General features: G+C 44.9%; 1 protein-coding gene across 1 annotated transcript in view; it reads left to right on the top strand.

Annotated features, from left to right (window-relative positions):
• The window catches only part of MEI1 (meiotic double-stranded break formation protein 1), a 37,290-nt gene that overhangs the window by 11,028 nt on the left and 13,228 nt on the right, over positions 1-13,034 (top strand). The window contains exons 11-20 of the mRNA XM_061450703.1: positions 1,712-1,846; positions 2,383-2,497; positions 4,014-4,132; positions 5,162-5,303; positions 6,663-6,774; positions 7,399-7,459; positions 8,633-8,730; positions 9,481-9,655; positions 9,766-9,913; positions 10,475-10,747. Of these exons, the coding sequence (XP_061306687.1) occupies positions 1,712-1,846; positions 2,383-2,497; positions 4,014-4,132; positions 5,162-5,303; positions 6,663-6,774; positions 7,399-7,459; positions 8,633-8,730; positions 9,481-9,655; positions 9,766-9,913; positions 10,475-10,747 (1,378 nt within the window). The remainder of the gene's footprint in view (positions 1-1,711; positions 1,847-2,382; positions 2,498-4,013; positions 4,133-5,161; positions 5,304-6,662; positions 6,775-7,398; positions 7,460-8,632; positions 8,731-9,480; positions 9,656-9,765; positions 9,914-10,474; positions 10,748-13,034) is intronic.

Raw genomic sequence — 13,034 nt, 5'->3', positions numbered from 1 at the left:
CCAGCACAGTTTGAGACCCAAAGATGAGAGGTTGCAGGAAACTGCGAGAGTGCTGTCCTTCACGCTTTTCGCCCAGGCCCCAAAGACATCGTAGTGCACCATATTGCAAGTGGGCTTGTGCCTCGTGAGTCAGCAAGACTCCTCCATCCCTTCCTCCCTGTGTGAGTCAGTGAAGGCTTTTTTTCCTGATGTGTTTGACTTCAGAAGGTCAGCTACTAAAGAAAGGAACTACAAAGGATTAATAGAATTACAGTGTAAGTGAAACAATTTGGAAGTTCAGTACACCATTTATGGCTTGGGCCAGAGGGTGCTGGTGCTCGAGTTCCTTGCCTTGCCCACCTCACAGCTTTTTCTCACAGCAGAATGTGAGGTGATTGCCAAACTGGGTTTCATCCCACCGAGTGACTAAAAGGAGTGGTTCTGCCTCTGCTCACTTTTTACCTTGTAGCTGGGCTAGCAGTGTAATTCCTACTGAAGTTTATTTTCCCCTCCCATGGAAACATGTGCTGTTCCTGACTTGCTTTAGTCATGCATAGGATCATAGAATGGTTTGGGTTGGAAAGGACCTTAAGATCATCCAGTTCTCCCCCCCCGCCCCCTCCATGGGCAGGGACACCACACACTAAACCAGGTTGCTCAAAGTCCTGTCCAACCTGGCCTCAAACACTGCCAGGGATGGAGCATTCACCACTTCTTTGGGCAACCCGTTCCAGTGCCTCACCACCCTCACAGTAAAGAACTTCCTTATATCTAACCAGAACTTCCCCTATTTTAGTTTAAACCCACTACACTTTGTTCTATTGCTACAGTCCCTAATAAATAGTCCCTCTCCAGCATCCTTGTAGGCCCCTTCAGATACTGGAAGGCTGTGAAAACTGAATAACAGAGAATCTTTTTGCCTCCCAAGTTTTGCTCATTTCATGCTGTGCTGTTTTTCTTGCCTCACTTTGTAGATGCCCTCTGGCAGGCTATTAGTGCCTCTTGTCTGCAGGTAGCTGCCTGTCTTCCCCTGCCTTCCTGACTGTACCTGACTTGTCAAAATGAGCAGTCTGCCATTTACAAAGCTCTGTCCAATAATGAGATTAATGGCTTGTCATCCCTCCATATTCTTGTGCTGAATGCCCAAAGGTGCTGGGCCGCAAGATGATCAGATGACCATATGCTCACTATCAAGAATTGTCAGAACAGTAGGATTGTGTTTGTTTTCCTGATTACTTTTCAAGTTCATGAAAATCCCTGTCCTGGCAATATTAGAAGTGCTATGTGCCTGTGAAAGAAGCTGTTCTCATCATTGTTCTGGGGTGGTGGTGTTTGCTTGTTTACTCAGAAATATGACTGGCCAAATGAACCTGCAAATGCCAGAGCAGATGGCCTCAGCATAAAGTCCTAGGCAGAGAGACCACTGTGTTTAGCAAAGCCCATTTTTCTTCTGCTTTTGATGTCAGTGTTCGCTGGTGCAGTCAGTTATCCAGGCTGTAGGGTTTTTTCATCATAGTAGTGCTTCAGGCCTGCTGAAATTCACTCTTCCTGACAAATCCTCCGCTTGCTCAAGTTTGAGACATCCTCCTTGGGAGCAGCTGGCTCTGAATACTTGAAAAGCATGGCTGGAACCACAAGGCTCAGCTCTTCATTTTGTGAAATTGAGGAGAGGACAGTACAGTTACTTAACTCTGACAATGTTCTCTTTGCTTACTCTGTTTCTTCTTTGCAGGCAACCAGTGGAAATCAAACTATTCATAAACCGAGGTGTATGTATAGAAGCCATTGATGTTTTGATGGAGACAGTGAACTGCCCAGTGCTGGAGGTGGCACTGGAAGCTGTGAGAGCTGTGGCAGCTTTCCTGAGGTAGGCAGGAAAGTATTTGCAGGCTTTTCTTCAGATAGATCTGTTGATACCATGTAGGTCTCTGCAACTCCCCTGTAGCTGTGTGGGTGAGTGTTCTGCAGTGGGACTTCTGGCTGAGGCAGGCGTGGGTACAGCACCGCTAGCTTTCCACCTGCCTCAAAAGGCTGCCAGGGCAATGGAGCTGGGGTAGGCAGCGACTGCAGCAAAAAACTAGTGTCCCAGGCAGACCTGTACAGTGGTTGCTGCAGCTTTATCACTCTGTGCCCCATCCGGACAGGTAAGAGCAAGCATAAGTCTCTGTACAGTCATGTGTTTCCTGACTGTAGTGGGAGTGGACAGTGAATGCAGTGAGGGTGTGTTTGGGTGCACATGTGAGGGAAGGCACTGGTCAGATATTGTGACCTTAGCATGCTATGCTGGAGAGAAGTGGCATTGACATATTATTATCAAAAGAGCAGTTATTTCTGCTGGTGTGGCCTTCCCAGGTGGAATTGTTCCCAGCAGGGAATGTGCATGTTGTCTTTCTGCTTGTTCAGGAGGGACCATCTGAGCTGCCCACCAGTCCCATATGAAGAGCTGCAGAAGCTGCTGGAGGCAGTGCTGAAGCGATGTGCTGACCTTTACTCCCCCCAGAGTAGCAAGAGGCATGCAGTAAGTCAAAACTTGTTGCTTTTTGGGAGGATCAAGCAGGACAGGGATGATCCTCCTACTGCATGTAGGAGTGTGGATGCTGTATGTGTTTCATCCCCTTTACCCTATGGCTATTGGGTTCTCTAGTGTTTCTTTTTGATCCTCCTGCCTTAAGACGGTACCAGTTTTTGTCTTTGAAGTAGCTGAAGATGTATGCTGGTAAATGTTGTCTTTCTAAACCAGTGAAGAGTAGTGGGGTACCTCTTGAGCATGCTGCTGTCTTTACCTGTCCAGTGCTACAAAGTCATTCCCTTTCTTCAGGACTCCACCTTGTAGGTTGCATCAGTCAATCTGTTTTTTTTTTGGCAATGAATATCTCTTGCTGTGCCTTCAGACCAAGAGGATCATTACATATGCACTGTGATCCCTCAGTATGGGAGCTGTTAGCCACTCTTTGAACTGCAATTCCTTTTCTGTTCCTGGATTATGTAGTTAATCTGATGTGCTGCTGGGACTTGAGCATTTCTGTGGAAAGCCCCCATTGCAGATGGCTAGTGAAAAGACAAGGGCTGAGCCTCCTTGCTCTAGGCTTATAGCCACGTAGGTTTAGATTGCATGTCTGTTGTGGGAAAGAGCATCTTGCTGGAGTACCAGAGTTCCACATGCCTGATGAACTATCTTTAGGCCCAAGTTCTGTTGTACCAGATGTCTTTCTTCTCTGCTTGGAGAAGACAGAACTGCTTTCTGCCCATAGGTAGATGTTGGTTAGGCTGTTTGCACACACCCAATTCTTGATGCCCCATTCAGAATACTGAGTTTCACAGGAAGGAAATTTAGGAAGATAATAAGGACGTCCAGGCTGTCCTTAAAGGAAAAAAAAGGAGAAATGATTGTACCTGTACTAAGGTATCTCAGCATCAAATGGAGAAGGAGTTCTGAATTGCCAGATACCAATATGTAGCTGTGCTATCCTCTGGTAGTATTCAGAGAAGACCATCACAACAGGTTAAGGCTTAAAGGCAGATCTTGAGTTCCAACTGCTTCCCAGTTTGGGCAAATGATTAACTCTGATGCTGCAGTTGGCTTCTTGCTGAACTCAGTAGGATGCTGTGTGGGAACAAGAGCTAGTACATGCATAGTTGCTTACAAAGCTGAGCCAAATTAGAGCACTAATATTTCAGTGCTGTACAAGGAGAGGAGCTGTTCAGTGTTGTCTGAAGAGTAATTGGAAGAAATAAAAATTCTTAAAAATACTAGGTTTTCCCAGAAGTGTTTGAAGCTCCATTAGCTGAGCTATTTATAACTCAGATTAGACCAAACCGTGGCAATACAGGCAGTAAAGAGCTAGTAGCTCTGTAACTCTGTCCTCCCTATGAAGGGCACAAAAGCTCTCTAACTCTGCTTTTCCTGGGGAAAGCACAGCAGTGAAAAGCAGTTGTGTGAAATCTGTTGTTCCTCCTGCTGCAGGTATCAGAGAAAATAGCTGTTTTTTACTGACAGTGAACATAAGATTTTAAAGACTTCTCTCCTCTTACAGGGTGATCTCCTGTTCTCAGTGTCTCAGAGTCACCCAGCAAACATAAATCTCAGCAGAGTTTCTCAGAGACAGGGCCAGTTCTTGCTTAACACCCTGCAAAGTTTCAGAAATGCTTGCAGGTGAGAACAAGTCAGTGTAGGTGAGTCGTGTGTGTCCATATGCATCCATTCTTCTGTCTTGGTAACCAAATGCCTCTGCCCACCCCCACCACTAAAATATCACAGGTGAGTTCAATGCATTGAACTTGTCAGTGAAACAACAGAAGGAGGAATATGTAGTGATAGTGAAAAAATTGTGATACCTGTGTGTGCCTCCCAGTAAATTTCTCTGGGACCTTTTATTCCCTGTTTATTTAATGTCTTTGGCCTTTGAGGAACTGCTTAAAAATTAGCCACTGCTACTGACAGTGTAAGAACTATTTGAAGGTGTGTGTGAAACCATATTCCTGTGTCCTGGGGTATGCGGGGGGGGGGGGGGGGGATTAACCGTTTAACAAATGTGTATCTGCTTCAGATGCTGGTTTTGGATTTGCTCATCTGTTAACTGCCAGTGGGTTTATAGACACCAACATTTCCTGTGCTGCTGGATGAGAGCTGTCTGTCAGCCTTAGCTGCTCAGCAGACGGTGGTGCATGAGTTTGTGTGTGAGTCTGTTAGGGAAGTCTGGCCAAGTTACTTATTTTGCCTTCCATGGCTTGACTGAGATAATTCAGTCAGAAGCAGGTGGCCCTGTCTGCACTGACCCAGTGTCTTGGGGTTGTGTTAGAGGGCTCTTGGGATATGCCATGGCTTTTAGAACAGCTGAATTGTCCACTGGCTGATTTTCATGAAGTTTGCTGTACTGTGCTCCAGACAATCTGGCCTGGCTGAGAACCTTTAGTCTTGCCACACTAGGGCTTTCCACAGCAGATACTTTCTTCAGAGAAGCTAAGCCTTCCTTTCCCAGATTGTACTGTTGTGCAACATTGCTGACTTCTAATAGCTTTGCTCAAGATGTAACTCTGCGATTGCCAGATTCCTGCATTGCTGACCCAATAAATATTTGTAGGGCCCTTAATGGTGAAAGTTTTGATGGAGATGTAGTATCTCCTGACTTCCTTTACAAAGTGAGGAGAATTCCTCTCTTTGATGTCCACTATGTGTTTGTAGGTTAGCAGTGGAATTCCAGAGTGACTTCATGGCCCAGGAGAATGCTTTCACTGCCCCCAACTCTGAGAGTAAGGACACGCTAAGCAACTTCTCTGAGTTCCTGTTGAGGATTTGTGACAGTCTCTGCATCCCCATGGTCATGGTAGGGTTTCTTTTGAATTTGATCTATTTGTTGGATACCTGGAAAGATGCTTTCAAACATCAAGAACGGGTGGCACAGATTGGTTCTGGGAGGAAGAGAGCATGTAGAGTAAACCAAGAACAAGTGTGGCATTGCTCACCTCTCCAGAGCCAAATGTGGCATTACACAGTTCATGCAAAATGGGGGTGTATGGTCTCAGAGGGTGGAGAAATTCATAAAGCTTCCATGTAGATGGCAGTGTCTTTCTTCAGACTGTGCAATCCCCATAACCTGCCTGCCATGCTATCTAATCCATGGCAGCTCTGGATGTTGCAGAAGATGGAGAGTGCCTGAAGTGTTGTTTTCCCTTCTTGCCTGTGTCCCAGAAAGCAGCGGCATTTTGCACCTGCACTTTCATTTCCCTGCTTCTTTCCAGAAGGTGTTGATGAGGCTGCCCAGTCTACCCAGCGAGGGCAGTACCTAGCACTGTGCCTCAGTAAGGCCAGGGACACAGTTTAAAAAGTAACTGGAGAGTCATGTGTGCTTTAGCACTCCATGCAGACCTGTCACTAAGACACTTGGAGCAGAGCTGTCAAAAGAGTGGGACTCTGGTGGTGGTTCCAAACATTGAGTAACTTTTGCTTGTGCTTTGCCACAGGTTCAGGTGTATGGACTCTTGCAGTTGTTGGGAGCTTGGAAATGTTTTGGTTTGTGTTTTCTTAACCAATCTTTTGAGAGGCAGCTCAGCTGCAATGCAGTTGCTGTTGTCCTCCCTGAAGGGAGGTGCATGTCTCGTTTGGCAAAGCTGGAGTCAGTTTGCTGCTTCTTGCTCATTGAACTTGGTTAAAAATTAATGGACTGTGAGAAAATTGTCCAGTGACCTTCTGCAAGAGTGAGTCGAGTTGTTCTGTTCTAAACAGTTTAGGTTCTGGACTCTGTAAAGAGCTTAAATACCTGTGTTTGCCACTACCCAATAAAACACTGAAGCACAGGCATAAAGTGTCCCTGAAGTCAGCTGCACGTAAGCATATGTCCTGTGTTGTATGCCACGCTGGACAATTAGCCATCTGAGCTGTGAAAACAGTTGCTTCCCGGGCAATACAGGCAGTAAGGGCCTAACTGTTTGCCAGCTGGAATCAGGAAGAAGTTTCTTGTTTGATGTAATGTCTTGCAGAGTTAGCAGCATAGCTCATAACGTTGGCAGAGGGGAGTGTTAGTTGCTTTGAAGTGCTCATGTGTACATGCTGCCAGGCATTTTGGTAGAACTGTTACTCCATTTCTTTGGATTTAGAAATCTCACTTTCTGGGCAGGCAGAAAAGCTGCTGTTTTCAGTGTTTATTGCATACCACCATGCACCTGATCTTTTCTTCTTTCCACAGAACTACCTGGAAAGGGCTGTCAACCCATCAGTGATGGAGGTTTTCATCTCAGCACTTAATACCCTCTTTACAGTGGTGCCAAACATGCAGAATAAGTTCTCCAAAAAGCTGGGTATGGGGGTAGTGTGGGATCACGTTCTCTGTGCTCTTAACTGACGGAACTTACTGCTACTGCATATTACTGAGGCAATGAGCTTAACAAGACTTCATGCGGAGGATTATATTACATGTTTATATGAGTAAGAATAGAGCACAGAGTCATGTTCAGCAGGATGAAAAAGTTATTTGGTCTAGCAATGATTATGGGACAGATTTTATTTTAGATAAATAACTTGTGTCAGCTTCACCCTTTCCTCTGGAATATTCAGAACTGGCTGTTCCTCTAGACAGGGATTATGCTGGAATTGGTAGGTTTTTACTATGTAGAAATCCTATTTACTCTGTGTGTTCCTTACTCGTTGCACATCAGAGAACTAATGTAGAGAATTCCTCTATTCTAAACACGTGAAGCTGTTAAATCTTCCATTCTTCTCCTGAGAAAACAAATGAATCTCAGACACTCCTCTCCAAACCAAACTCAGAGTAGTTTGCTTTGAGAGAGGACGCTGAGATGACCTGCCTTGTTCACCAGGTTGGTGTGGAGATGTGTGGGGATGGTTATGGGACCTGCCTACTTTTCTCCCTTATTGTACACATTCTATGTCCCTTTGACATTTCTGTCTTGCTTTCTGTCTAGCATCTTCATCCTTCATCCGACTGACACTGGAGCTGAAGGCCAGATTTTGCTCTGTACAAAGGTATTGTGATGCATATGCATTTTGAGGAAGTCAAACATTTCCAGATGGGAAAGCAGATCATGCCATATTTAATGCACCTGATTTGGCAAGATGGAATGCTGAAAGACTCAAGGGTGGTTATATCTTACTGCAAAATGTAAATGGCAACTGACAATGGAAAAGCTGGATGTGGGAGAAGGGAGAAGTAGTCAGATAGGGGGCAGGTGGATTCACAGAGTGGTGTGAGAATCCTGTGCTCTGTTGTGAGATGAGCAGGTAGAGATAAAGCAGCCTGGCTTTGGAGTAATCAGATAAGTGGGTGTTTTGAAAAGAAATAACAGTAGCATCAGTTTCATCTGAGCTCTGGCTCCCCAGGCACATATTACCACTATCATTGTTCCTTGTGGTGTGATATATAAGAAATGAGCAGGAGGAGGAAGGCTTCAACAGCAGGCATTGCAAAGGGTCTTCTGTAGCAAAGGCTATGATTTCTAGGTTGAGGAGGACTTAGGGAGACTCTCTGTGGGTCTGCAAAGGTGTGTTACCCCTCTTCCCTATGACTGCACCTTATTAAAGAGTAAACAAAACAGCAGCACCCCTAGCCCAGGTTAGCACTGTGAATGGGGATGTGTAGTGGGGATGTTTGTGCCTTTGAATGATGTGTGTGGGAAGTGATCAAGGCCTCTGAATACGGTAGTTTGGGGCACTAATGATGGCATGTTAGAGTGCAAAGCTGATTCATTATGTCCTGTTCTTCAAGGAGATCATTGGAGACAGAAATAATGCCACAGAATCTCCCTACTGGTGTTTGCCAGTGGAATCAGGTGTGGGAAGCCACCCTCATATATAGGCCATTCTCTGCAGTGTTTGGGGTCCTGCCTTTGCAAGACTCTCTTTGTATACCAGGTGTGATGATTGTGAGAGTACCCTGCTATATTCATGTTGTCCCAAGGTGTGTGAACACGTTCACTGCCATCACTATGCACACCTGCTACATCTGTGAGCTGACTGTCTTTTGGGAATCACTCACTTTCCCGGAACCCCAGCTGGCTCCTGGAGTTCTGTTGTGATGGGGCAGGTGCTTGTATGTGATGATTCAGTAAACTGAGGTTCTAGCAGACAGCATGTGAGATTGGAAATACGAAGAAGATATTTCTGGCCTTCTGCACTGTATTTTTCTGCTCTTCTTCACAGTAATCCTGCCTTGAATCAGGCGTGTTCCAGCTTCCTCTGCAGCTTGTGCTTGAGCCTTTACTCTGCCACAGAGAAAGAGAAAACTTCTTCTCAGGAAGGCAAGTTTGGAGAAGGAGACAAATGGCTTCACTTACTCTGAGGCCCTGACACCCTAGGCAATAAGTACAGAAATAACTAAAATAAAAGGGCAAAGAAGAAGGGAAGGGAGGACACACATAAGCTCTATTTAGAGGTTGTGGGATTTTTCCCCCCAGCTTTTTTTTTAAGCTGGTCCAACAAGGAGATAACACTCACAGAATGCATTTTCAAGAATTTGGAACCCTGCCTGTTTACATGGTGACATTTATTAGCACAACTGTGCATGGCTTAATTGAAACAATCTCATTTGCCACTTAACCTGTATCTGCAGATTTTTCCTCTGGCACAGTCTGTAAAGCTTTCCTGTCTGTACTGTAACTTCCCATAATAGGTAAGTCCCAGATAAATGAGATGAAAATTTTCATATCACAAAAGCCACTTTTCTCACTGGCAGTGGTTGGTCACCATACAGGCAGCATCAGCAGAAAGCTGGGAACCTCAAATAGAAATGGCTTTTCATCCTCAAAGCCAGCTCCGTTAAATCAGGTCTCACAACACCTCATGCCAGATCATAGGGGTGTGCTTGCTGTATGCAGGCTGTGGGGCGGGAGGTTGGCTTTGACATTTCTTACATCAGGAGCTTCCCTAATTATTAAATTATTAAATTCTTGAATTGGGGCAGGCAGATGCTTCCATCCCCCTGTTCCACTCTGCTTTGCTGTAAACATTCCTCATCGCTGCCTGCCTGCTCATAGTAGTTTTATTTCTAGAGCAAGACATTTCTGAGCTCCTGCAGAAGGGTCTGCCTCAATTAAACTACACCACTGCTGAAAGCCTTCTCCTCCTGGCTGAAACCCCTGACCCTTTCTCTTTGGATCAGGCTCTTTGCAGCCACCAACACTGCTTTATACTACTCTTATACTTTGCCTACACCCTTGAGGACAGGTGAGCCAAGAGTATACAAGGCACATGGTTTTGTGGCTATTATATACCATGTATTGGTCGGTGAGGCATGTCTAATGTTACCTTTTGCACTCCAATCTCCTTGAATGCAGGTTTGTCCCAGAAACAGAATTATTTTTAGCCATAAGAAATTTCCTCCTATCAGCACAGGACCATGGAGACTGTCCCCCTCTATACATACTCAGAGCTGCACTTTACCTCCTTGCTGTCTGTCAGGACAAAAGCCAACCACTGGACTTGGTAAAAGATGATTTCATTCCTTCCTCTTGGACCCTTTTTTGGAAACTAAGGTTTCTCCCCACTCCCATCAACCCTCTTGAGGAGAGTATTTTGACATAGGCGGTGAGCAGTGAGTGAGTGAAGAGCGTGCAGTGCATCTACACTCTGGAAAGTTAACTGTGAAAAGCCACCAGGGAATCTAGATTTGACTGAATAAACCTGTGTATGTGTGGGAAGTGTAAATGCGTTGGATAGGCTGTGAATTCACATATGGAATATAATAAATTTCATCGCTTCAGTCTCCTGAACACATCTACAGCCTCTGCAGAAGGCTTTCTAGTGTTCCCATATGGCTCTTCGCTGATGCACAGCTTTGAGAACTGTATAAAGCCTACAAGTTTCTTAGTCTTTATGATGCAAATGGGCTTCACAAAATGATGTTTAACTGATATATTTGATTGTCTACTTAGAAGGCAGTGTGACTGTTTCTCATAGCGCTCACATCACTTCAGTTTTTTTGATAATTAGTATCTAGTGATAATTCTGTTCTCTCTCCCCTTTTCCCTCCCACGCATTTACCAGAGGTCGTTGTGTACCATAAGGAGGATCCTGGATAATCTTCCAGATCTAAGCTTGGTCTACGTCCATTGTCCTCTCCTGCTGAAATTCTTCCTGCGTTACCCTGAACTTATGGGGAGATTTGGACACCAAGTCCTCCAACTCTGGTTTTCCTGGGGAGACTGCAAGCAAACTGGGATTGAAGAAGATGGTTTTGGCATGTCTGATCAGCTGAACAGTGTTAACCCATTACTTCCCATTCTGAAGAGCAATTCCAGCATTTTACTTATTTTACTGGTATGTAACTTTCAAAAGGAAAGGCTACCATCCTGGCCCTGATTTAGGTGGCTTTTTGGTTTTTAAAGCTCTCAGTGATGTCATAGAACCACAGAATGGTTTGGGTTGGAAACGACCTTAAGATCATCCAGTTTCAACCCCCCTGCCATGGGCAGGGACACCTTCCACTAGAGCAGGTTGGTCAAGGCCCTGTCCAATGTGGGTCATGAGGCCAAGGATTCTGGTACAAGGGCCAATGAGTGTATACGTAGACTTCCACCTCGCAGGGAAGCCTGATACAGAAAATGGATCTTTCTCTGTCATCCATCCACTGTAACAGGAAGGGATCTTTTGAAAGCTGGTTAGGAAGGGATCTGAAGAGTGCTCATGTATGCCATGAAAAACCTCATTCCTTTCTCTATCCAGATACACAGCTGGGTACTCCAGATCCTTCTGTGGCAGCCTTTCAAGAAGCTGTTTTGCTAATTTGGGAGAAATGGTTTTACTACTGGTAGATGAGAAGGATATGAGGAACAAAGAACTTTGAAAAAGCAGCATGGAGAAAGCAGGTCTTGAGGGCATGGCTTTCTGTTCACTGGGGGTTTTAATTTGGTTGGTTTCAACTGGAGAGTCTTGTCAGAGATTTTTGCAGAACTCCTGAGTTTCCAGGGCTGCAACAACACATTTTATTGCTCTTTAAAGGTAAAATAAAAGTCTTGAGGAAGGGAAAATTATTCAGTGCAGGGAAGAAAGGGGCCTTGAAGTAGCAGGGCTTGTGTGTTTGCTGGCATAATTAGATCTGTTAACCTATGTAATCATGACAGAATCTAGGTGCTGATGGCTGCTTAGAGACCTCCTCTCACTCCCACCTCTCCCACCTCCCCTGTCACCCATTCCCATCAGTGGCCACCTACCCCACGACTGTTCAGCCAGTCACACAGTAAATACTTGCTGATATTTCCCCATGGGAACATGAGATTTGCCTGGAAGGACAAAAGCAAAGAGCTGTGATGTTTCTTCTCCAGCCTTTTAGAGAAATTAAAACTATATATCAGTGTGAATAGAAGCCCGTGTCAGCAGTCAGTGAAGAAACAAGGTTTGATTCTGAGTGGGCACCCATCAGGCATTACAGTCTGGCACATATTTGTTATGATCAAAGAGGCGGCGAAGTACATTTTAATATCGCACCTTAGTGAAATGACTGACAGGAGGGTACCTGTGTGGGGCAGTTCTTTTACAGTGAGGGTGATATTCGACAGTTGGTAGCAACATCCAGGCATTTGATAACCATTACAGAGCATTAGCCAAAATGATCAGTGAGCTCCCATATAAAATTCAGGAGAAGTGCCCCATGGGACTTGCCTTTGGCAGTAGTTCTGGAACTTAGCACTCCATAATGTGGTGTATACATCCCAGGTCTATCAATAAACAAAAGAGAAACAGTGGCTCCTTCCCTGAATGGTAGAGTATTCCTACTTCCCTTTGTCTGTATTTCTGTGTGCTCTTGCAGAAATAAATTAATTTAGCTCTGTCCTGGTCATTAAAGTGAGTTGTAATAAATCACAGGCTTTGACATTTCACCTTTCAGTTGGAGAAGAGCATAATCAATCTGAATTTAGATGGGCTAATAAAACAGTGCAATATCCTGGGATAAATATGCTGTCAGATGTAAAGAAAACTTAGGAGGTGAATAACCTCAGCCTGAGAATGCTCTAGTAAAATGGAAAGGCCTCTGTGTGGTACAGTGAAACAAAAATGAATGTCCTTCCAGGGATGATTTATTTGCTCCTCTGCTTTTAAGAATTGTCTGGACTAGATCGAACAGATGGTTAGTGGCTTCATCTGAGACCTTGAGCTCCTGAGTAGGAAGGAAGATGTTAACACAGTGATGCATTTACCAGGACCAGGAAGGCTGTGGCCCTTGGTTAGTGCCATTTTGTGTTGTGTGTGTTCATCTGAGGGTGAATGTGATCATGATCACACACTGTCCCACTCCCCCATGTCTTCTTCATGCTTCAGATCTGAGCTGCTCTCTCAGAGAATGGAAATAGGCTGACTGGCTTTAGATTACATTCCTTAATGTCATATGGAGCAGATCTATGTCAGTGGAGCGGATTGTGCAGACAGTTCCCTGCCCTGTATCCTTGAAGGTCTCAGATATGAACAGGAATCAAGCTCAGAACTAGATACTTTTCTCCTGGCACAGGCAGCCTGTTCTTACCTCAACTGCTTTCCTTGGGTATGGGGTCCCACAGCCATTTCCTCTCCATTATCCCAGTCAGGATTCCTGACTACTATGTGATAGGGA

This window comes from Pezoporus flaviventris, unplaced genomic scaffold (assembly GCF_033815535.1).
Source record: "Pezoporus flaviventris isolate CSIRO_AGI_PZ_B2104156 unplaced genomic scaffold, CSIRO_AGI_Pfla_v1 ptg000011l, whole genome shotgun sequence".
NCBI classification, from domain to species: domain Eukaryota; kingdom Metazoa; phylum Chordata; class Aves; order Psittaciformes; family Psittacidae; genus Pezoporus; species Pezoporus flaviventris.
This window is presented reverse-complemented; position numbering and strand designations above follow the sequence as displayed.